The sequence below is a fragment of the Ailuropoda melanoleuca genome, chromosome X, assembly GCF_002007445.2.
Source record: "Ailuropoda melanoleuca isolate Jingjing chromosome X, ASM200744v2, whole genome shotgun sequence".
NCBI lineage: Eukaryota > Metazoa > Chordata > Mammalia > Carnivora > Ursidae > Ailuropoda > Ailuropoda melanoleuca.
This window is the reverse complement of record NC_048238.1, coordinates 41143749-41169106: the sequence shown is the minus strand read 5'-3', so window position 1 is coordinate 41169106 and position 25358 is coordinate 41143749. Positions and strand designations below refer to the sequence as shown.

Here is a 25358-nt window from a genome sequence, read left to right as displayed (position 1 = left end):
CTCCTCCAACAGCCTCCTGAGTGGGCCGTGTTGGAAGTGGGTCCTTCAGCCAAACGGTCCTGTCTTCAGTCCTGACAACTTGCCTGAAACCTCAGATGTGACTGAGTCAAAGCCACCCAGCTGAGTGGCTCCCAGATTCCTGACACTCCAGAAACCGAGAAAATAAATGTTTGTTGTGTTAAGCTGCTGAGTTTGGGGGTCATTTGTGACGCAGCGGTAGATAACTCATACATCCGGCTGCTGCCTCTCTGGAGGCAGTTATGCTGCCCGGTGTCTAGGTGTTTTGGTACTGAGCTCATGTTCCCCTGGGCAGCAGTTGTGGCCCGTACAGTGTATCGAGGGAAGGCTGAAGGCCAGACTGGACTCTGCTCAATCCCCTGGAGTTCTAAGGGTAAAGAGACATGTAGGGAGATGAGCCAGAGGGTGGGCAGCCCCAGGCACCACAGAAGAGCTACCATTCTCTTCTGTTAGCACACTGTTTGACAACTCCTCTGATAGGAGTTTCATCTTTAAACCCCAAGAGGAGGCCATCTCCCTAAGTGTCACCACCAGCCCTGGTGTCTGGAGGGGGACGGGTGGAGGAATGATTGCCTCTGGCTGCTCATTTCCTCCGCTCAATGGGGTTCTTGCTGCCCGGATAGTAGTCCCCCCCCGACAACTGTAAGTGCTTTGGATGATATCTGCATTGAGGCACAGACAAGGACCTTCCCAACACAGCAGCATGGGGGAGAGGTGAAGAGCCAGAATTTAAACCTATCCTGTATTTGCTGCCTTCAGCCATTGCCACTCAAAACGTAGGCCATTTAGAGACAGCCTTCCGTTTTCCCATAGGTCTCCATAGCTGTGCTGCAGTTTCTGGAATCACATTTCCCTCTGTAGTTTCTCCAGGGTTGCTTTTGGGCAAGGGAGTCAGTGGCTTGTGCTGTTTACCACCGCGGCAGGAACTACAAGCCCCAGGTATCCTCAGGGACTAATAGAGGTTTCTGCCCTTTAGCATATCTGAGCTTCCTATTCACGGAAAGGACTCCTCTGACCCTCAGAGGTCCCAAGCTGCCATACACAGAATTGATGTGTCTGGCCCCTCAAATATCTGAGCTCATTAATCACAGAATGTACCCAGGGGGTATCAGCTGGTGCCTGACAAAGGGGACATTTCAGGTCCTCGGAGGGCCGGATACCCTCATCTTTGGATGGCCCTTGGATGGGGATGTGTGTGTCTGAGCACCTTATCCGTATTTGTTAGACCCATACTCTTGGAGTACCCTGGACACAGGATGGTCTTGTCCTGCTCTTCCAGTGAAGCGAGCCCTCATCGGAGGAATGGTCAGATTCCCCTCCAATACGGGGGCATGATGAGAACCTTTTAAGGGTTCTCTCCAGCTTCATATGGCATTATTGGGGGAGACAGATGAGAGGATGGCTGCCCCAAAGCCTCTCATCTCTGTGCCTAGTGCAGCAGTGACTTCTGGCCAGAACCTGGCATATCCAGGCCATAACCTGAAGGAACCCAGTTACCTAACCCATCACCTGCGTGTCCTTTGTGGAGAACAGCACCTGGCCCACGAAAGAATCCACTATCTGAGAAGGTAAGTGGGGAAAAAAGGGTCTTCTTTTGATCATTATCTTCCCCATAAGTAGGTGATTTCTTTTAGGGCCTGAGTTTTATCAGTGTTTGATTTGTGTGCCAACACAAGCGGGACTGAGAAGGCTAAGGAATAGTTTCAGTTGCTAACATGGTTAAGACAGGCCCTCATGAGCTGCAAACCCAATTTAGGGCTTAGAGCCCGAGACATGGCAAGGCCACGGTCCCTCAAGCTGGTCCCAAAGCAAGTGATAAGAATAGGCGCCTCAGACCCTGCCCAGGACTGCCAGCATCAGTGCCTAAGACTCACTCTTAGGGGAGGGTCTGGATCCTAGAAGTGGTGACATGTAGAATGGCAGAAGTGGCTGGCCCAACATTTCTAAGTAGCCTGTACTGTCCAGTTTGTGTAATGAGACTTGCCTTTTTGGAGTCAGGACCTCCCTGTCTCATGCCTCTTTCGGGTGCCTGTCCTGAAAACATACATTCACAGCCATAATCCAGACCCTTACCGGCAGACAGATGTGCCACAAAATAGCCTCAGGCCTCCCCCAAGCAGTCCTCGAGCTGGGCTCAGCTCACCTTCTAGAACCAATTCTCAGCACCCATTCTCCTGCCACTGGGGAAGCCGGGGCCACCCTCCACCAAGTGAGTTCAGGAGGCCCTGGGGACTCCATCTATAACAAAAACCAGAGAGAGGGCAGAGAAATACACAGACCACAGTGACCTTCATGTGTGCAAAGTACAGTTGTTAAAAACGATACAACATAGGGGCGCCCGGGTGGCACAGCGGTTAAGCGTCTGCCTTCGGCCCAGGGCGTGATCCCGGCATTATGGGATCGAGCCCCACATCAGGCTCTTCCGCTATGAGCCTGCTTCTTCCTCTCCCACTCCCCCTGCTTGTGTTCCCTCTCTCGCTGGCTGTCTCTATCTCTGTCGAATAAATAAATAAAATCTTTAAAAAAAAAAAACGATACAACATAAACCGAGGAAGGAGGCCGTGGCCTCCATGGGGCAGTGCCAAGGCAGAGCCCCATACTCTCAGACCTGGGGAGAAAGGGCCCTGTACTCCAACAGGTCTAGGGCTGGCAGGAGGGAGTTGGGGTCTCATGTATAGGCCCTCGTGGTAAAGAACAGAAATCTGGTGGGGCTGATGGTGGGCTGGAAGGAGCCTGATCAAGATGGGGCTGTGGCCTCAGCCCCTTCCTCCGAGTCCCACACCTCTGACTGCAGGTAATCAGCAAAGAGAGCCTTGGCCCGGCGAAGGACGCGCCCCAGGTGGTGTTTTCGCACTAGGCGGTCAAAGTGCATGGCCAGCTCATTGTAATCTAACCCGTTGCGCATGATGTGGTCACGGTGTTCCAACAGGATGGCGAGGCAGAGAAAGAGCATAAATGGGTTCCCCCGGCCAAATTCCTGGGGTGGGGGCAGGCCCAGTGGGGGTGGGGGTGGCAGGGACTTCCCAGGTTCTTGTGGGGAGCCCAACTCTGGCATCAAGGGGGATCCTGCAGCCACATCACCGGCGGGAGAGGCCTCTTGGGTGGATGGCGGAGATGAGGAAGATGGGGAATCAGGGTGGGAAGAGGAGGAGAGTGGGTCTGAGGAGTTCAACAAGGGCTCGGAGAGGGACTTGGAACTGATGAGGGCAGCTGGGTGGGGCAGCTGGACCAGAGGGTCCCTCCTGGAGCCTGTGTTATCCCTGAGTTGCTGGAGGTCATCCAGACTGGCTTGTCTCAGGAGACGCCCCCCGCCACCAGGCCCCTGGCTGGTCGTGACCAAGTGGTCGACAGCATCTTCGAGAGCACTGCCTCCTCCCCCAGCAGGCCTCAGCATGTGCCTCTGTCGCACGGGCCGCCCCCTGTGGCCACTGAAGCCAGTGTCTGCCACTTGGCTGGGGGGTCCGACGAGTTCTACCTCATGTTCAGGAGGATCAGGGGGCAGCGAACTCCAGGTGACCTCGAGCATGCGGAGGGCATCGTCAAAGGCGAACTCGCGCTTGAGTTCAAGCAGCAACCAGCGGTAACAGAAGAACAGGTCGTCAGCACCAGCTTCTTGTAGGTACTGGTAGAAGTCAGGGTCGGCATGTCGTAACAGCAGCTTGAGGTGGGCAAACTTGGTGGCCATGGCGCGGCCATCAGGATGGAAGTTTGCGGCCAGGCGCTTCATGATGCCACAAAAGCAGACGAAGGCATGGCCTTCGTGGTCCATGACGGCGAGGATGGGTGAGGCAAGGTCGCTCATGCCCTGGCAGTAGGACACCTGCGGGTGGGTGACGGCGTAGGTGGTGAGCAAATCGTGCAGCGCCCGCAGGTGCGGGCCGTCCTCGGGCCCCGCGTAGTAGGGGTGGGCCCGGTCTGTCCGCAGCACATCCTTAAGGACCGTGCTGCGGATGAATTCCAAGTCCTCCGGGCTCGCTCGTTGTGCCCACTCACTCTTGAGCTGCTCATACTCGCGACTCTTGCGTTTCATGTAGTCCATCCGCTCGCGGCCTGTCAGCCCGTCCGGGTACACGTTCAACAGGTACCGCCACACCACCTGGCCAGGGACAGAAGGGATAAGGCTGAGGTTCTATCAAAGAGCCACCACATGCCAGTGGGGATCTGTTGCCACCCACCCTGCTGCCTTGGGGTCTTTGTCTTCCTTCAGAAAAGTCGGCCTTCCGCTTCTGCCTCCCAGCCCCTCCCGGAGAGCCGGCTGCCCTGGAACGGCTCCACACCATCCCATGACAGCGTGCTTCACTGCGTGTGTCTCATGAGCCAGTCACCACTGCAGGAGGGACGGATCTGATGAGTGACCGAGGCGGCTCACCTTTCGCAAGGAGGGCTCGACACCACCGTGATAGATCCGCAGGCGCAGCTCCTCGGGGCGGGAGAGCTGGCCCTCGTGGTTCAGGTATGTGTGAAACTCAGCATCGCTCAGGGGAGGCTTGAAGGGCTTGACATCTTCCCCATATGACCAGCTCAGCACCTGCTGGACCTTAGACAAGGTGCGGCCCACCTGTGAAGGAAGGAGGGAGAAAGGCCACCAGTCAGCTGGGCAGGCTATGGGCAGGTGCCAACCAGCATGCTCAGAATCGGGGGTGCCAGGTCGGCCTGCCCTCCCCCTGCAGCCGGCCACCAGGTCGCTGAAACCACCTGAGAGAGGATAGACTGCGTGAAGGGCAGGGCAGCAGTCGTCAGCGATGACCTTTTCTCAGCCAGTAGCACGTCGGAACCAATGACATCCTTGGGGCTGATTATGTCCCAGTCTTCCAGCAGAGGGCCTAGGCACACAGAATGACAGGATATGAGAACAGGGGTGAGAGTCCCACACCTCAGGGGTGGGTTCATCTCCCACCAAAGCCAGGCCACCTACGGGGCAATGAATGACTCCCACCCTCTCTTCCCATGTCATCTAAATCAAGCAAAACATAAAACCATGAATAATTCTTTTGTGGTAACTGTCCCATGAAATGGCTCGGCAGACTCTAAGTAATAGTTATTGAGCACTTGCTATGTGCCAAGTACTGTGACAAGGGCTTCACTTTATCCAGGAAGTGTTCTGAGCCCTTTGCAAATATTGACTCGTTTAATATTCACAACCTTCCTATAAGTTGGGCACTATTATTTTTTTTAAAGATTGTATTTATTTGAGAGAGAGAGAGAGTGCAAGCAAGAGCAGGGGGAGAGGGAGAGGGAGAAGCGGACTCCCCATTGAGCAGGCAGCCTAATGCTGGGCTCGATCCCAGGACCCCGAGATCATGACCTGAGCTGAAGACAGATGCTTAACCAACTGAGCCACCCAGGTGCCTGGCACTACTACTATTACCACCACCACCACCACCACCACCACCACTACTACTAAAAAGATTTTTATCTCTTAAGTAACTGCCACACCCAACATGGGGCTTGAACTCACAACCCAAATATCAAGAGTTGCATGCTCCGCTGAGCCAGCCAGGTGCCCCCAGTTGGGTACTATTATTAACACCATTCTTTCTATGAGGAAATAGGCACAGCCAATATAAGAGAGTAGCCTAAGGCCTCACAGCTAGTAAGTGAAAGAACTAAATTTGAGCCCAGGCCCAAAGCTCAAGAGCCCAAAATCTTTTTTTTTTAAGATTTAATTTATTTATTTGACAGAGAGAGACAGCCAGTGAGAGAGGGAACACAAGCAGGGGGAGTGGGAGAGGGAGAAGCAGGCTTCCCGCTGAGCAGGGAGCCCAATGTGGTGCTTGATCCCAGAACACTGGGATCATGACCTGAGCCGAAGGCAGACACCTAATGACTGAGCCACCCAGGCGCCCCAAGAGCCCAAACTCTTAATCTTATATTCGTGCTAATCTCCATCCCACAATTGGTACAGATTACCATGATCATTCTCATTTTGTAGATGATGACAAAAAAGGTTGGAACGATTAACAATCAGCCAAGATTCTACAGCCAGGAAATGTTAGGGCTGGCTAGATCTGAACCTTGTTTCCCTTACTCCAAAGCCCAGACAGACTTTTAGGAGAGGTATTTGTGGAACATCGATTTCGTGTATATTACACAGAGGAAATAGTGCTATGCTGACTCTACCCAGTTCTGGCCCTTGGAACATCAGAGGTCTAGCCCTTCCCTCTCTTCCTTACTTGTCCTCACATCCTTTCTTCCCACCCCAAATGTGATGTGATGGCTGAAGTGGCAGTGGCCACGTGAAGGAAGTTCAAGAGACTTAAGAGATATCAGCCCTGGCGCCACAGAGCTGCTAAGCTGACAACAGCGATGTCCAGTGGATTTCAAACTCTACTATATGAACAAATCAACTTTAATTTGTTTAAGCCATCGTCATTTGCAGGCCAATGCTGTCCCTAAGCGGCCTGTCCATGGAGTCTACTTTACCTTCTCCCGCAGAGCTGAGGGAGGAGCAAACCCTAGGTCATATGTGGATGTCACTGCCTCTCCCCGGATGTCTCATAGAGCACTGAGAACCTACGGAGTCCAAAAGGAGAGCCCAAGATCCACTCTGGACGGGACTTCCTCCTCTGCTCCCCTATCTGTTCATTTGCTTGATCCAGAAATCTGAGAGTCATCTTTGCCGCCTCCCACTCTCTCAACTTCCAGGGCCAAACTCTCACTAAGCCCTGTGGTTTCTGCATGCAAAACATACTTCAATTCCACCTCTTTTCTCATCTCTGCCTTGTCGCCTGTCTGAGCTACTACGTCTCTCACCTGAAACTTCCTCTTTGCTCCTCTCCAATCTCTCCCAACAGCTGCCAGAGTGGTACTTTGCAAACAAAGTACATACTTTGCAAACAAAGTATGAAAACACTTAACAGGCAAAATGAAGATCAAACTAATGGTCTGAAAGACCAAACAGAAGAACCCCTTCAAGGTAGAGAGCTAGAGCTTGACAATTTGAGTGAAAATGTAAAGAGACCTGGAGGACAAGTCCAGGAGACCTAAGATGAAAGTAGTTCTGTTCCTCAAGCAAGAAGACAGTGGCTTGCCATGCCCACAGAGTGCTGAGAAGAAAGCCTTGAGATGCAAGGGCCCCCCACCTGGCCGAGACAGTACACATCTATCATGGCCAAAGAAAGACATTTTTGGTCATTGGAGTACATCCAAGCCATGCGCCTTGTTGGAGAACAATAAGTTCTCTAAGCAAATGACTACTGAATGACTACCAGGGCTCCAAGTGGGGGAAGGCAACAGGGATGGTAAATGGTGACAGGCCAGAGTTTTTAATATGTGTAGTCAAACGTGAAATGACAAAGGTACTGTGATTAGGACTTTGTAATATTAAGTGTTACTTAGGATTCCTGAAACATAAGTGTCCTACTATAAAGAAAATATGATAGCCTGGAATTTAAAAAGAAATTATCTATCTATCTATCTATCTATCTATCTATCTATCTATCTAATCTATCTAAAGAAATTACTATCTAACCAAAACCCGGAAGTTAAAGGTTAGGGATCAGAGTAAAAATAAGAATTAAAAGTGTTCCAAAGCTTCCATTTCAAGGTCCTGGGAGGGTGGGAGAGACTGGAGGGGAAAATATTTCACTGTCAATTGCACAAAATAAATATAAATCCTGGTACGGGGTTTTGGTGAGAGACATACCTAAAACTAAGTGACAAAGGCTGGAAGTTAAAGACACCTAAAGGCACTCCTGGCAAACACCAACAAACAGAAGCAAGCACAGCCATGTGAATGTCAGAAAAAGCACCACTTGAGGCCAAAAGTATTGCAGGAAAAGAATGACATTCTATATTGATTAAAAAAAGAAAGAACCCATTAATAGAATGGGCAAAGGATTTCTATAAGCACAAACTCATCCAGTGGCAAAGCCTGATCTGAACTGCCATAAGACTATACGCAGTCTTTATATAACCTACTAAGTGTGAATGCGTACACATTTCCCCAGAGAAGCATCCAAATGTTTCATTATGGGGTGCTGTCCCAGGCCCTGCCTGTGGTATTACATAATTAGACGCTATGAGTACTACATTTTCCTATAATATTGTCAAACTTCCCAGACCCTAAATTAATATATAAATTCTGTGCAATGCCAATCAGAAATCTAATGGGGGTTTTTCCTGGAACGGGATAAAAATTATTTAAGGATCATATGGAAAAATTCACATTTAAGAATAGTTAAGAAAAAGAAGAGCCAAGAAAAAGAACAGTGGGAGGATGGCAATGCTTGCCTTGCCTTATTAAAATTAACCACAAAACCACTGTGATAAAAATATGGCGTTAGCACAGCAATAGACAAATGGAGCCAACTGGTGGAATGCGGTAAAGAGCCCAGAAATAAATCCCAAGTACACATGGGAACTCAGTGTATGATAAAAGTGTCATTTCGAATCAGTGTAAACATGGTGGTTCTTTAATAAATGATGCTGGCATAACTGTTTATCCGGCATTTTTTAAAAGAACCAGGTGTACTCAACACAATGTTCACAGAGTAGAGATTTATATGTAAAAAAAGAAAATAAGCACATTAGAAGAAAACGTAGGAGAATATTTGTACAAGCTTGTGGATGGGGAAGATATTCCAAAGTAAGGGGAGATACTCAGAAATCATAAAGGAATAGATAGGTATTATGTATAGACTGCATACAAATTTTAGTTTTCAGGGGGGCGCCTGGGTGGCTCAGTCGTTAAGCGTCTGCCTTCGGCTCAGGGCGTGATCCCAGGGTCCTGGGATGGAGCCCCGCATCAGGCTCCCAGCAGAGCTTCTTCCTCTCCCACTCCCCCTGCTTGTGTTCCCTCTCTTGCTGACTCTCTCTCTGCCAAATAAATAAATAAAATCTTCAAAAAAATTTAGTTTTCAGTAGGACAAAAAAAAAGACTGTAAGCAAAGCCATGAAACAAAAGATAAGCTGGGAAAAAATATCTGCAGTACATATGACAGAAAGAGGATTCATATTGCAACTGTACAAATTGGTTGAAGGTCTAGGCTTGGTAATCTTCCATTTGTAGAGGTGGCAGAAATGGACTTCTTCCCAGAAAAGAGGGACTAGCCAATCCAAGTTGTCACAACATGCCTGTTGCTTTCACAGTCATGAATGTGATCACAAGAACGCCAGTGATATTTATAATAATAGCCCCATCTATTGGATACTTACAAACATACAACTTGAGACCATTTATATTAAACACATACCATTTGTGTATACATACAAACATGAGTATATTTATGTTTATATGTGGATAAATGTGTGTATGAGTAGGTAAAGGAGCTGCAAAATTACACATCAAGCTAATAACGTGGTTCCTGAAGGGAAAAAGGGTAGGGAATCGAGATTAGGCACAGTGCGGGACGCCTGGGTGGCTCAGTCTGTTAAGTGTCTCCCTTCGGCTCAGGTCATGATCCTGGGGTCTTGGGACTGAGCCCCACATTGGGCTCCCTGCTCAGCAGGGAGTTTGACTCTCCCTCTCCCTCTGCCCCTCTTCCCAGGCTACTGCACTCTCTCCCTCTCTCCCCCTCTCAAATAAATAAATAAAATCTTTTAAAAAAAAGTTAGGCACTAACTTTAGTGGTTTAGTGGTTCCAGGGGACTTCAGCATTATTTGAAATGTTTTCATTTTTCATAAAGAAAATGTATTACTAGGTAATTAAAAAATTAATTTCTTTTAAAAAATGCAACTTCAATCAAATTCCCATTAGGATTTTAATGGACCGATAAGCTAATTCTATTAAATGAAATGAACAGTAAGTGCACAAGAGTACTTAAGAAAAAAATTTAAAAAGGAAAACATTAAAACCTCTCATAAAGAAATGTGGTTGAAACCACCTGGAACTGGTTTGGATTTAGCAAAGAGATTAACCTAACAGGACCAGGAATTCAGAAACAGGTTTATTTATCAAATGCAGGAATATGGTAAATGACACAACAGTAGGAAAAGGACGGACTCATCAATAACTGGGAAGTTGATTCTCTAAAAAGATAGTGTTTAAATAGCTTTTGCCAAGTTGAGAAGGGTCTGTGTCTCTGCTTTATTGGCATTCCTCTTAGTTCTTTTTATTTATTTAATTTTTAAAAAGATTTTATTTGTTTATTTGGGGGGGGAGCACGAGCAGGGGGAGCGGCAGGCAGAGGGAGAAGGAGAAGCAGGCTCCCCACTGAGCAGGGAGCCTGACAAGGGTCTTGATCCCGGGACCCCCGGATCATGACCTGAGCCGAAGGCAGACGCTTAACTGACTGAGCCACCCAGGCGCCCCTGTATTCCTCTGAGTTCTTAGGGAGCTGGGGTTTTCTTCCTGTTTATTAGCTGCACAGATTTGATTTCTTTACTGAAACAGTGCTACAGTGTCTGTTTTGCAGGTGAGGGAACCAAGGCGTGGGGAATTAGTTAAGTGACTGAGCTAAGCACACAGGCCTACTTTGGCAGAAGTTCCTGTCTCTGGCTACCTGTCTTTGTCACTTGTCTCTCTCCCCATCTCTGTTGCTTTCTCCTTGACTCCAGTTTTTCTCTCCCTCTCTCCACCTCTTGCTCTTTTTCTCAAGGCTGCCAATCTTAACAAGCCCACAATTTCACAGAATCAAATGGTTAAAAGCAAGGAATCTGGAGCTAGTTCAGCCACCATCTGGGTTCAAATCCTGCTCTTCCACTCAGTGTCTGTGTGACACGCACAAGTCCTGTTACCCTCTCTGAGCCTTGGTTTCCTCAACTATAACACAGGGATGACCATCATGCCTACCCTGTGGGATTGCTTTGACAATCCAGTGAATAAACATTACACGTGTAGAATGGTCCTAAGTGTTCAACACATGTTAGCTATCTATAATGTTACTATGGTGTCATTAAAGACCTCAGTCATCCCAGCTGGGCATGTGAATTCCCTGTGGCTGGGAACCATGTCTTCCACCCCACAACTTTTTATTTTATTACTTTTTAAGATCTTATTTATTATTTTTTTGGAGACTTACTTATTCATTTTAGAGAGAGAGAGAGAAACAGAGACAGAGTGGAGAGAGGGGCAGAGGGAGAGAATCTTCCCGCAGTCTTGCTGCTGAGCACGGAGTCCAATGCTGAGTCCCCAACTTTTTTTATTTTAAAAAATTTCAGGGCACCTAGGTGGCTCAGTTGGTTAAGCATCTGCCTTTAGCTCAGGTCATGATCCCAGGGCCCTGGGATGGAGCCTTCACATGGGGCTCTCTGCTCAGCAGGGAGCCTGCTTCTCCCTCTCCCTCTGCCTGCCGTTCCCCCTGCTTGTATGCTCTGTCTCTCTCTCTCAAATAAATAAATAAATTTCAAATCCATAGGGGCGCCTGGGTGGCATAGCGGTTAAGCGTCTGCCTTCGGCTCAGGGCGTGATCCTGGTGTTATGGGATCGAGCCCCACATCAGGCTCTTCCACTATGAGCCTGCTTCTTCCTCTCCCACTCCCCCTGCTTGTGTTACCTCTCTCGCTGGCTGTCTCTATCTCTGTCAAATAAACAAATAAAAATCTTTTTAAAAAAAATTTCAAATCCATAATAAAGTTAAAAAGATGAATTCATTGGGGGCGCCTGGGTGGCGCAGTCGTTAAGCGTCTGCCTTCGGCTCAGGGCGTGATCCCAGCGTTCTGGGATCGAGCCCCACATCAGGCTCTTCCGCTACGAGCCTGCTTCTTCCTCTCCCACTCCCCCTGCTTGTGTTCCCTCTCTCGCTGGCTGTCTCTGTCAAATAAATAAATAAAATCCTTAAAAAAAAAAGATGAATTCATTGAATATCCATACATCCTTCATCTAGTTCCCCTATCCATATTTTTTGCCACACTTGCTTCATCTTGCTCTCTCCGTATAGATACATATCGTTTTTTAAAAAAGATTTACTTACTTATTTCAGAGAGAGAAAGAGAAAGAGTGTGTGCAGTTGTGGGGAGGAGCAGAGGGAGAGAAAATGCTTGAGCAGACTCCCCACAGAGCGTGGAGCCTGATGTGAGGCTTGATCCCAGGACCCTGAGATCATGACCTGAGCTGAAATCAAGAGCTGGCCACTTAACTGACTGAGCCACCCAAGCACCCCAATATATATTATTTTTTGCTGAATTATTTGCAGACATCATGACACTTTACCCCTTAATACTTAACAGTGTTTCTCCTGAGAACAAGGACATCTTCCTTCAATAACCATGATACCATTACCATACCCAGGACATTTAACATTGATGCAATATTATCATCTAATGTATGGTTTATAATCAAATTTTTTGGCCCATGTCTTAATTTATCTGTGTGCTCCGAGGGACCAATACAGATTAAGAGTCAGGGAACAAATATGAGAAGAGAGGAAGTGGCTGAGAGGACAAGAGAATAATGAATGAGTAAGAGTGCAAACAAATGAATATGAGTGCAGGATGAATGAATGAATGAATACAACCATCATTATTATAATCAGCATTGTTATAGTTGTATGTTATTATAATGGAAACATACGATATTACATTTTTTTAAAGTTTTTTTTTTAAAGATTTTTATTTATTTATTTGACAGAGAGAGAGAGACAGCCAGCGAGAGAGGGAACACAAGCAGGGGGAGTGGGAGAGGAAGAAGCAGGCTCCCAGTGGAGGAGCCTGATGCGGGGCTCCATCCCAGAATGCCGGGATCACGCCCTGAGCCGAAGGCAGATGCTTAATGACTGAGCCACCCAGGCGCCCCACAATATTACATTTTTATTGTTATGCTTCATTATATAATTACAAACTATACTACTAAATTATATAATAGTAAATATAATATGATAAATTATTGTTAAAGCTAATATTTTAATTAGCAATAATCACACCTCGGATAAACCTCATTGGCTACGATACTGCCACTGCACTAAGCTTAAAGCTAATATTTTAAAAATATTTTTATTTTATTTTAGAAAGAGAAAGTGAGGACGAGGGAGAGAGGGGGAGAGAGGGAGAATCTCAAGCAGACCCTGCAGTGAGTGCAGACCCCAACACGGGGCTCGATCTCATGACCCCGAGATCATGACCTGGGCTGAAACCAAGAGTTGGATGCTCAATCGACTGAGTTACCCAGGCGCCCCTAGAGCTAATATTTTTTGAGCATTCACTATGCAGCCATGCACTGTTCCAGGCATTTTACATGAATTTCCCTGTTTAATCTTCATGATGGCCCTACGATACCATTATATCTACTTTACAGGTAGAGAAATTGAGGCCCAGTGGCCAAGCCAGGATGTGGACCTAGGATACCTTCTTCCTCTCAAGCCCACTGCGAGGGAGTGTATTGTAAGGGGTGGAGTCATCCCATGGGGAAAGGATGGGTCCCAGAGCAGTGCCCACAGGGTGCCAGGTACTCACTGTCCTCGGTAGGCCGAATGTCTACCCGCAGCTGCAGGTAAGGTTTGGAGGCGGTGGCGAAGGCTGTGCTGAGGTCCCAGTCAGACAGGAGCGAGAGGTAAGTTTCCTGCCCCAGCCTATCCCGGCCCAGGTAGCTGATGCCGAAGTTCTTCTTCCTGGACAGAGGAGGTGTGGCAGCTCTCAGGTGCCCCCAGTGCCCTGGAGGCCTCAGGGACAGTTTCCACAAAAAGCCAGGGAAGGCAGAGATGATGCTAAACAACTCTCTACACTGTATGGGGTACTGTGCCAAGGGTTTCGGGCTGCCTGAAGTCAGAGAGTTTACCTCTACTTTGTTACACAAACACAGAAACAGACACACACCTGCTTATATCTAGAGAGCACACTGAAAACATAAAATGTTGGTCCCCTCTAGGGAGGGTGACAGGGTGGTTAAGGGATAGAAGTGGGAAGAAAGCAGCCTTCCTACTGCATAAAAAATAAAGCAAGCTGGGTGTTTGTTATTTTTCACAACAAAAAATGTTTATGCAAAAAAGTCAAATAACAACCAAGAATTTGTTCTTCAGATACACTTGAGCAACTATGGAATGAAGTATGTTGTGTGATAACTATTGTAACCATGGAAACATCCTAAGTAGACATCACTTTTGTACTCTTTGAATTTGTTACCATGTGCACGTATTTCTCCAAAATAACAACCACAACAAAATAACCATCACACCTGCCCCCAAGAGACACCACTTTTCTTCTATCAGGTCAGCAAATTTTCCAATGTTTTCTAGTAACCAGTGTTTCTGAGGGAAACAGGCATTTTATATGCTGCTGGGGAGATTGTAAATTGGCAAAAACCCGTCTGGAGAGCATTTCAGAAACATCCACTGAAATTTTTAAAAGCACACACCCTTTAACCCAACAATACCACTGCTAGGAATTTATCCTATGACTAGATTCCCCAAATATTCCAGGATATGCAAATGTGGCAGTTCACTGTGGGATTATTTGTAATAATGAAACGAACAAACAAAACCCCTACCAAAGAACAACAAAAAAGCCAAACAACCACTGTTGAGGTGGGTGGCCCCACAGTTCATTCCCCAGCATCCCATAACTCACCCATTCAAATCAAAGGCTCGGATAAGGATGTGTTGTAATACATCAAGTGAGGTGATCTGGGGGTCGACGGCGAAAGAGCGGAACTCAGGTGACAAAAAGCTCTCACACTTCTGGGGAGAGAAGACACAGGGTGGGCCATCAGGGGCCACATCACCACACTGAAGCAGAGGGAGGGATAGGAGGCAAGGTCAGACGAGTGGTGGGCGGGGGCATGTGGAGACGGGTGTTCTGGGTCATGGTGAGGGCTTTGGTTTTTGCTCTGAGTGAGGGGTAAGACTTGGAGGGTTCTGTGCAGAGGAGGGATGCGAACTGATGTAGGATTTAACAGGATCCTTCTAGCTGCTCTTAGAAGAACAGACTGTGGGGGGCAAGGAAGAAAGCAGTTCAGTGAGGAGGAGGCTACTGCAATAATCCAAGCACCCAATCCTTCTTCTTTGTCCCCCATGGTTGTCCGCATCACCATGTCCAGTCTGGCCCCCATTAAATCAATACTCAATGCTGCACCAATTTAGCACCTCTATCTACAATACTACCCTGCTTTATTCTATTCAAAGGCAACCCCAGGGTCCCCAGAAGGTGGGCCTACAGGCTGCTGGCCAGCCTCTCTTCAGTCAGCTTTTTTGAACTTTACACTCTGGTACCACCAAACTGCTGGAAGTTAATTTGAACACATCCTGGCTCCAGGACTTTGCTTGTGCTGATCCCCATGTCTGGAAAGTCCTACCCACTTTCTTCCAACTGGCTCACCCACAGCTCGGGCATCATCTCTTTTCTGAATTCCCAAACCTCTACCTTAGAGCTTCCTGAGGTGATCTGTTTACTTCTTTCCGGAATCTACCTTCTTCTCACCAAGACCAGTGCCACCACCCTAGCCCTAGCCACCATCAGCACTTGCTGGAGCCATGGCAACAGCTTTCTTACTCAGAATACATGCCAAAGGCCCTTCACAATGTGCCCCTCTTTTACCTCATTCTTTTACCCCCTACCCACTCCTGCCCTTGCTCTCTCCCTCCAGCAATATGGGAACCTAAGGGAACATGCCAAGCTCATCCCCACCTCCCAGCCTTTGCCCTTGGTGTTCTCTCTGCTTCCACTCTTCCTCCGATATGCACATGGCTGATTCCTTTTTTATTTGGGTCTCTGCTCCTTCAATACCTCTCTAGGGACTTTCCCGCTACAACCTTGGCTAAAGTAACTCCCTAGTTCAGAAGCTTTCTCATTATCTCTTCACAACATTCACCAGTGTCCAAAGCATCTCATTTATTTAGCTGTCTTCCCTACAAGCACGTCAGTTCATCCCGGGTGAGATTGTAAATCTGCACACAGTGCAGTCTCAACATACATGTTAATTGACTTCAGCACTTCCTTTTCAGACACCAACAGCCCCCCTCACTCCTCAACTATTTAAGGCCCCTCCTCCAGCCCTACGGCCCCTCCTCTTTACCCATAATCTCCACCTATCCATTCCTTAGGCCCCTACCCCCTCCATTTTCAGTCCTTACGTCCTCAGGCCCTGCCCAGCATTTCCAGGTCCAGCCTCCCCCCACCCCCGCCCAGTCCCCATCACTATCACTCTGCCCTCAAGCCTCGCCCCTCAGGTTAACACCCCAAATCTCGGGCCCCGCCCTCCAACCTGGGAGAGTCACCGCCCTCCCCTCCCCTGGGCACCCCAGGAGGGCAGGCCGACCAGCTGTCAGCCTCACCTTGACTCGGACCCGTACCACCTCTCGCTCCTCCTCCTCAGCCGCCGCCGCCTGGGCTCCCCCACCAGGTGGGGGCGCTCCAGAGCCGGCCAAATCCGAGGATCCAGAGGCCGACGACATCCCGCCGCCACCCGCCTCAGGGCGACGGTTGACCGTTGCCCCCCACCTCTGCGCGCACTCTAGAGTGCGAGCGCCCGCGGCCCCACCTTGCGCCCCAGCGCAGGCGCAGAGGGCGCTGTGCGACCCTGCCCCCCCCACTGCCCCTCCCACCAGGCACAGGGTGGAGATGGCCTCTGCGCACGCGCCTAAGATGCTGTTGCCAGGTGTCCCGCCCCCAAAAGAGGTGCATTGTGCCTCACTTCCACCAGTGCGCAGGCGCCTAATGAGGTCCCACCTCCCCCCGCCTGCGGTTTGGTTGCCTGGGCAGCTTACTTCCGGATTCACCTACGTTTACCGTGACGACATACTCAGGCGAGAGAAGTGGGCGGGGAAAGGAACCTGCTGTGCGATGACGTCAGGCCCCACGTTCCGCCCCGAGTTGCCTTGTGCCTCGGCTAAACAGATGATGTCATCTATTTCAAAAGCCTGTGGCCCTCGCTTCAAATGAGTCTGCTGAATGGAAAAATAATCCTTTTTCCAGAATCTTTTTTTTAAAAGATTTTATTTATTTATTCGACAGAGATAGAGACAGCCAGCGACAGAGGGAACACAAGCAGGGGGAGTGGGAGAGGAAGAAGCAGGCTCATAGCGGAGGAGCCTGATGTGGGGCTCGATCCCATAACACCGGGATCACGCCCTGAGCCAAAGGCAGACGCTTAACCACTGTGCCACCCAGGTGCCCCTTTTTCCAGAGTCTTTTAAAAGTAGTTTCCACTTTGTGAAAATTCATGGAGCTGTACATTTAAGACTTTTGCTGTTTCTGTCTGAATATTTCTTTTTTTATAAAAGATTTTGTTTATTTATTTGCAAGAGAGAGAGAGCACAAGCCAGAGGAAGGGGCAGAGGAAGAGGGAGAAGTGGACTCCCGGTGAAGCAGGAAGTCCTACACGGGGCTTGATCCTAGGACCCCAGGATCATGACCTGAGCTGAAGGCAGGTGCTTAACTGACTGAGCCACCCAGGCGCCCCTGCATGATATATTTCAATAAATAACTTACCAAAAAAGCTATTTTTATGATCTCTGGAGGTCCTAGCTTTTTAAGTTTGCCTTCATTTTATTTAATCCTTGCAATAGGTTGAGGTCAGTCCTGTTATTAAATAGTGTATGTCCACTAAATACCAGCTGAATGGCAGAATATATTTTAGACTCCACAAATGACAAAATGCATGAAGGCATTCTTCTCACTTCATTGCACATCCATCTGGTTTGGGACAAAATACAGACTGCCCTTACAAGCGTAATTTCTAACAAAGGAATCCTGTAAGATGCCTGGACTTCAGTTATTGTTGCAGTGTTGTATGAATGCTACACTTAACATTAACTTTTTAGAGAAGTCTGCAATTCTATTTTCGTATCTTTTTAAAAACGATTTTATTTATTTCAGAGAGGGAGAGTGAGCGAGCAATAGAGAGAGCACAAGTGGAGTGGAGGGGCAGAAGGAGAAGCGTACTCCCCGCTGAGCAGGAAGCCCAACTTGGGATTTGACCTCAGAACCCCAGGATCACGATCCCAGCAGACACTTAACCACCTGAGCCACCCAGGCACCCGTTTTGGTATCTTTTTAAATAATTTGTTTCCTTGGTATTAATATTAGATAGATGTCAATTTTCTAGAATGTATAAACAATGGAGAATTTTTTTTTGAAAGCCAGAGCAGGGTTTTTGGCACATTTCTTTTGACCCATGTGTTTGAGTAAACAACACTTCTTATGAGTCTGCTGGATTTTCTGAATGAAATTAGGAATTTGAGAGTCTGCCTCTCATTACAATTAGCATAGGGTGGGATGAGCGAAACACTAGCCTGGATTCTGGAGTTCAATCCTTATGGCACTGAAGCACAGGTTTTAAATGGGGGTATAATGTGGTCAGATGCCTGTCTTGGTTGTGGAGAGGGCCTTGGATGCAGAAACTTACTGGAAGCAAGGAGATAAAAAAGGAGGTCCTTGTCATAGTCCTGGGGAGAACTTTCTCTATCATTCTTTTTAATTCTTCCATTCAACAAATACAAAGTGTATGCCAGGTGGTCTACATATATTAATTCATTTAATCTGCATAAAAATCCAATGAGGTAGGTACTTTTATTAGAATTTTACATATGAGAGCACTGAAGGTCAGGGAGAAACATGCTCGAGGTCAAAGGGATAGTAAGTGGCACAGAAATTAAGTGCAATGGACAGAAGGTGGCTGTGCCTGGCTTGGGTTTTAACAGTGAGGCATTTCTCAAAAGCTATACTGTAGGCTTGATTAGAACCAGGATTTGAACTGAAGTCCTGCTCGGCACAGGTCACCAGGAGCCAGTCCACAAGTATCTGAGTTTTTTCATTCTTTGTCATCTCCTCAAAATTCCTCAAGTACCCATTTGTTTTATGACTCAAGGTCTATGAGGTTAATGACAGAGAGACTATGGGAGGAGCGATGGGGGTGGGTCTAGAGTGAGGGTATCTGTGGGGTGATTGATGGGAATCTGTGGATACATGATAGGTGGTCTGCAGGGTGATAGGATGTTGGGTAAGTGATGAAAGATCTGTGGGGTAATTGAAGACCTGTGGAGTATGAGGTGACAAATTCTTCAAGGTGAGTTATGGGGGTGTGTAGGGTGAGTAATGATAGCCTATGGGGTAAATGATAGGGAATTTGTGGGGAGACTGAGAGGGTCTGTGCTATACATGATGGGGGGGCTATGGGGTGTAGTCATGGGGTTGTAGGGTATTTGACTGGAGGTCTGATGGGGTAAGTTATAGGATATGTGAAGTGAGTGATGGGTCTTGTGTGTTTTGTGGGGTGTCTGGGATGAGTGATGGGGATCTTTAGGGTAGTGATGGATGTCTATGGGGTGAGTGATGGTGGGCATCTTTGGAGTGAGTAATGGGGGAGTCTGAGGTGAGGAAAGATCTGTGGAGTTTTTGATGGGGTGTCTGTGGAGCACCTGATCAGGAGACAAGAGGTTGAGTAAACTGAAGAACTTACAGATTTGGAAAGTTCTCAGCCTGTCCATATTACAAAAAATGAGAAAGTGTGTTCTGGAAAGGACACCAAAAGTGTGAGTGGATGATCACTTCTTAAGAGAGATAATAGGTGTCTCATGGATCTAATTAGTCATCATGGGACTCTGTGGGGTCAGTGATAGGGGGTTTGTGAGGTTATAGACTGGAGGTCTAAGTGATGATAATGGGGGGCCTATGGCTGAGAGAACGGTGCTCTGTGAAATGAGTGAGTGAGGGAGGGGTTTGTGGGGTCAGTCATAGGGCAACTCTGGAGTTAGTAATTAAAGATCTCTCAGTGTTAGGGTCAAGATCTTTTATTTCCGGATTTTGAAAACTACCACCATCATGGCCCTTCTAGTTTCTTCTGTACCTTTGTCCCAGTGGCTCCCGGCCGTAGCTCCACACAGCTTCTTTCTTGACCCTGCCTCTGGCCCTTCTGGTGCTTACCCATCAACCTGAGTTTGACAGATCAATTTGCTTTGTCACTCCAAACTGTGGGACTGGCCTCTTCTTCCTGGTGGAGGGTTCCTCATCGGCCAGTGTGTTCAAGCCCAGCCTACTACTTATTAGTTCAGCTTGCTCTTGGCTTTTGTGGTTTTGGTGTCCAGCACGCTCTGGGCGTGAGTGAGCTGCTTTACAGAATCGAGCACAAGGATTCCAGGTAGCACCAGCCACAGGCCGTTCATGAAGACAAAGTAAAACCAGAAGTAGAGTGGGTGGCCCAGCTCCCCATGCTGGAATCCGTCCCGGTGCTCTGTTAGGAAATAGAGCACATCCCCATAGATCTGACCTGTGGGAGGCAGAAGGGGAAGGGGAAACCCAGTGAGAAGGAAAAGCTATTCCAAGGCATTTTCTAAGTCATCATTCAAGGTCTCGGAGTTCAGGATTCCCAAATTTAGAGAGCTAAGAATTCTCAAATCATAGAGCAGAAAATTTAAGGCATTAGGAAAGTAAGAATTCTCAACTCAGGAGAGTTCTTATCTCCAAAATTTAAGGAAGCTCAAAATCCTTTAATTCAAGACAGCTCAGGATTCTAGAACTAAAGAAAGCCAGCAATGTAAGAACATAAGAGGACTGAATGTCAGATGAAGGGAGCTCAGAATCCTAATCCTGGAGGATCCAGGGGCTTCCCGCCACCTCATGTAACCTTCACAGGAGACGCTGTGATGAAGGAGAAGAAGGGGAAATGAACCTTTCCCACTTGAGAACACAGACTGAGAGGGTCATGGCTATTCCAGAAACTCAGGAGGATGCCATTCAGCCTGAATCAGCCCTCGATTGGCACAATTGAGACAGGCTCCCTGTAGGGATACCCCTGTGCCTGTGGATCCCCCATCAACCCCTCCAGCACCCAGTGTGGGCCCTCTCCTCACCCACAGAGACCACGAGCTGTAAGACAAAGCGGAGGGGCTGCTGGCGGAGAAAGGCGATCACCACCCATAGGCTGAGTGGTCCCCAAAGGCAAGCTGTGATGGTCTCCATGCATATTGTGAAGTTGTCACTCCTGTGGAGGGGGGGAGAAAGGATTAGGGAACACTGGCATTACTGTGATCTACCCACAGGGCACCCCATTAGTGCTCCCCAACTCACCACCACCCCGAAATCAATGTAGGTCTCCCTTGATGGAGGCAAACACTTACAGGATGTATCGGCTGTCTCCCTTGGCATACTCTTTCCCTGAAGAAGGTAAGAGACATACGTGAAGAATAAAGGCAAGAAAAGGAACTCAGATGTGTGAGAGCCGAGGGCCCATGTAAGATGGCTTCATAACCTCTCCATGCCTCAGTTTCCTCATCCGAGAAATGGGGTAGCTGTCTGGATTCTAGAGTGAACATATGTATACAAGATAATGTGTACAGACCTGACACAGAACAGTAAGTAATGCTGTGACTGTCTGGTATTCAATAATTGTGGAATAAAAGAAGGTAAGTGTAGGTGATGGGGTGAGTGAAGTAGCCAGTGAGTGACTGAGTGTGTGAGAGAGAGAGAGAGAGAGAGCGAGAGCGAGAGCGCACAAGCCAGTGAGCGAGCAAGCACAAAGATGAATAGATGAGTGAATGAAAGGATGAGCAGAGAATTAATAAGAAAAAGAGAGACCACTCAATATAAAAATAGGGAGGAGACAAGAATAGGTTCTTCATGAAAGAGGATTCCAAAATGGTCAATAAACATATGAAACATGCTCAAACTTCCATTAGGTATTAAGAAAAAGCAAATTAAAACCATAATGAGACAGCACTTGCATCCACTATGACTAAAATTGAAGAAACACCTGACCATACCAAGTGTTGGCAAGGATGTGGAGGAACTAGAACTCCCATATACTGCTGGTGGAAAATAAAATGGTGCAGCCATTTTTAAAAACAGTTTGGCAGTTTTTTATAAAGTTAAACACACATCTACCATTCTTCTCTTCCATATTTACCCAAGAGAAATGAAAGCAGATTTCCACACAGACTTGTGTCAGATCAAAGTGTTATATAAGAACAGCAGTTTTATGGGCGCCTGGGTGGCTTGGTTGGTTAAGCATTTGCCTTCGGCTCAGGTCATGATCCAGGAGTCCTGGGATCGAGTCCCGCGTCTGGCTCCCCGCTCAGTGGACAGTCTGCTTCTTTCTCCCTCTCCCCCTGCCCCTCCACCCTGCTCATGCACTCGTGCGCTCTCTCTCAAATAAATAAATAAAATCTTTGGGAAAAAAAGAATAGCAGAAAAAGAATTTATTCATGAGGCCAAAAGGAATATTATTTATACTAGCAAAAGATTGGGGGCACCTGGGTGGCTCAGTTGGTTGAGCGTCTGCCTTCGGCTCAGGTCATGATCCCAGAGTCCCGGGATCAAGCCCTGTGTCAGGCTCCCTGCTCAGCGGGGAGTCTGTTTCTCCCTCTCCCTATGCTTGTTCTCTCTCTTTCTCTCTCAAATAAATAATAAAACCTTAAAAAAAAAGGATCGGAGAGAAATACCCAAAAATACTGGACAAGTCAAATAATTCTATAACATCTATGCTTTGAAAGCTTTTTATGAACTGATAAGGAGTGACCACGTTGGAAAAAACCAAAGTTCATTGGTGTATATACCATATCATCATTTGTTTGCACAGAGGGGAACAAAAACAATGATGATGATGACGATGATAAACAGTTATGGCATCTACTGTCTGCCAACACTGTTCTTAAAGTCTTTTTTAAGATTTATTTATTTATTTATTTGAGATGAACCCAAGATCATGACCTGAGCCAAAACCAAGAGTCAGACGCTTAACCGTCTGTGCCACCCAGGCACCCCTGGCAACACTGCTCTAAGTGACTTGCATATATTTGGGTATTATCATTATCCCTCTTTTACAAATAGCAAACTGAGGCTTATCTGTGTAATTTTGTGTAAATAAACCCTGGAAAAAAACCATACAAAATTATTATTATTATTATTATTTAAAGATTTTATTTATTTATTTGACTGAGATAGAGACAGCCAGCAAGAGAGGGAACACAAGCAGGGGGAGTGGGAGAGGAAGAAGCAGGCTCATAGCAGAGGAGCCTGATGTGGGGCTCGATCCCATAACACCGGGATCACGCCCTGACCCGAAGGCAGACGCTTAACCACTGTGCCACCCAGGCGCCCCACTGCACACCTCTTTAAATGGTTTTTTTTTGACCCAAATGAATATATATCCAATAAAAAAGTTGAATAAATTTTTAAAATAAATTAATGTTAGAGTTGGTGGGTGGATAAACATCTAAGCCAATCCCTGCCCAGAAAATTCCCTCCCACAGCAAATCAAAGAACTCAGGACTCACAGAGTTGGGACAAGAAAGCTTGGTCTCCAAGAAGGTCTTCGTGGTACAGGCTGAACCAGCCCTCAATCACCATGTGAATGAACCCACACACTGCAAACCAGCACAGGGACAGTCGCCGCCAAGTCCCCAGGGGGACGACCGCAGCACGACCTGACAACAGCCATGTGGTCACAACCAAGACCCCAGACACAGAGAAGAGGCCGGCCAGGAGATGCCAAGTAGGGAAGTCATTAGGCACAAAGTTGTCCAGCCTCAGGTGCCGAGGCCAGTACGGGTGCAAGGGGCTGGCGTTGGTGGTCATGTCTTTGTAGGCTGATGGCTGTGTGTGGATAAGTAGAAACGAGAAAAAAAAAGAGAAAAACGTGAGCAAATAGAAAACACAGAATGAGATCATAAAATCAAATCCAAATAATTATCACAAGAAATGTAAATGGACTAAAATTATCAGTTAATAGACTGGATTAAAAATAATCTAATTATACGCTGTTTTAAAATAATGACTGTAACTCTGTTCCAGTCCTCCAAGAGTCCTATGATGTGGAAGACACAGGAAGCAGGCCAGGTTCTAGCCCTTATTGGTCACAGTCTGGTGAGCAGACACAAGAACCAGACTAGGTCCCAGCTCTCATTGGTCATGCCCTGGTAAGGGACATACAGAGGCCAGGCGTGGTCCCCGCCCTCAGGGGCCAAAGTCGGCTGGGGGAGACACAGCGAGCAGGCTGGGTTCCACTGCAGGGGTCAGGGTCTAGCATTTTTCAACAGAAAGCTATTCCCTCCCCTGGAGTCCTGGAAACTGCAGGACAAAAGACAGAAAACTAATCAGAACTACAGTCCTCAGGTTCAGCGTGTGGAAAGCCAGACCCTTCCTGAAATCGCGCATAGGGCCACCAAACTGCGAGAGAGAGAGGAAAGCGGAAGGCAGTGCTCCTGCGCGCAGTTCTAAACAGGAAAACGAGGGTCAAATACAGAGACCACCAATTAGAATTAGAAGCCTCTGGGCCAGCTGCCCAATGAGAAGGCAGATTTTCTGCCGTCCGGACAACCGCACGGTAGCAGGGGGTCTCACGCAGGCGCTCAGGGTGAGCGGTGGGCGTGTGTGTGTGTGTGTGTGTGTGTGTGTGTGTGTGTGTGTGTGTGTGCGTGTACGCGCGCGCGCGCGCGCGTGGGGCGGGGGAGAGGAAGGATCTAGCGCCGGCGTCGAGGGCCGGGTGTTTAGCAGTTGAGAGCTAGGGGATGGAGTGGCAGGCTGGGTGGAGGACACTTACCAGCAGCGTGGTCGCGGCGGCGTCGCTCACAGACTCCGGGATCTCCCTAGGCTAGCTCGCGGGCTGCGGAAAAGCCTTCGCTGGGACTTACCCCTCAGGTTCCTCACCTTATGGAGCTGGCCAGTGGAGGGGCTGGGAAGGCGGCCACAGTGCTGCTCCTAACCAATAGCTGCTCCCTGTGTGCCGCCGGCCCCGCCCCCATGCGTGGTGTCATTTTCGCTGTTGGTTGAGACCCAGTCAGGAGCTGCGGGAAGGCAGGGACCCGCCAAGGTTGGTGGGCGTTTTGGGGCTGCACCCCGTCCGCAGCGATTGCTGGCTTCAATTTCCCTGTCCCATTGTCAGTCGTATTGGAAACCGGCTGTTTATCTTCCTTATCTGCTGTCCAGTTGGCATTGCTCTGTGTTCGCTCACCTTTGCGCTCGTTTTTTAGGCAATTAGTGAGTTCCCGGACCAGTCTTCAGTCCTAATGCCCGAACCGGCAAGGAAACTAAAATCTTGCACACTGTGCGTCTGCCCTCTCTCTCGGCGCCCAGAACTCCTCAGCGGTCATCTCCACCTCTCCCGACTTAAAGTCAGAAGAACTAGTCAAAACCCAGGCTCTTCCGCCTTGCTGGCCAATTGGCACCAAGACCCTTAGTCTCCCTGTGCCAACTGTAAAGAGCCAACCCGAATTCCGTAACTCTAAGCCAGCAGGCGCCCCAGGCCGCGCAGTCAGAACCCAGACTTATCCCAGACCTTCCTATCCAATTAGAACCCACAAGCTTCGGTCCTAAGGACCAATAAGCACGAACTCTTCATCTGTCTTACTTTCCCCCTTCTCTGCCCTAGTCAGAATAACCAATCAGAAAACCAGTCAGTTTTCCAGCCAGCTAGTATCAGGTCCCCCCCTCCACATCCAACTATCCAGTCTATCCTGGCTCCACTCAAATCAAGCTGTACAGCCCTCCAGCTCTTCAGCCAACCCTGAACAATAATAAATTAACCATGAAGCGATCA

General features: G+C 48.1%; 2 protein-coding genes and 1 pseudogene across 2 annotated transcripts; all 3 read right to left on the bottom strand.

The window, feature by feature from the left end:
- Positions 1-2311: 2311 nt before the first annotated feature.
- On the bottom strand, positions 2312-16394 carry TBC1D25 (TBC1 domain family member 25). The gene is made up of 6 exons (XM_002917789.4): positions 16162-16394; positions 14459-14568; positions 13349-13503; positions 4714-4841; positions 4388-4576; positions 2312-4114 (listed from the first exon to the last, which is right to left on the bottom strand). The coding sequence occupies exons 1-6, from the start codon at positions 16279-16281 to the stop codon at positions 2756-2758; spliced, it is 2061 nt and encodes a 686-aa protein (XP_002917835.1). The 5' UTR covers positions 16282-16394; the 3' UTR covers positions 2312-2755.
- Positions 12754-12864, bottom strand: LOC117797587 (annotated as a pseudogene).
- A 3207-nt stretch (positions 16395-19601) lies between the features above and the next one.
- Positions 19602-25016, bottom strand: EBP (EBP cholestenol delta-isomerase). Its single transcript, XM_002917766.4, has 5 exons — positions 24363-25016; positions 23098-23416; positions 20944-20980; positions 20677-20807; positions 19602-20093 (listed from the first exon to the last, which is right to left on the bottom strand). Exons 2-5 carry the CDS (start codon positions 23396-23398, stop codon positions 19870-19872), a joined length of 693 nt encoding a protein of 230 aa, XP_002917812.1. The 5' UTR covers positions 23399-23416; positions 24363-25016; the 3' UTR covers positions 19602-19869.
- Positions 25017-25358: the final 342 nt, after the last annotated feature.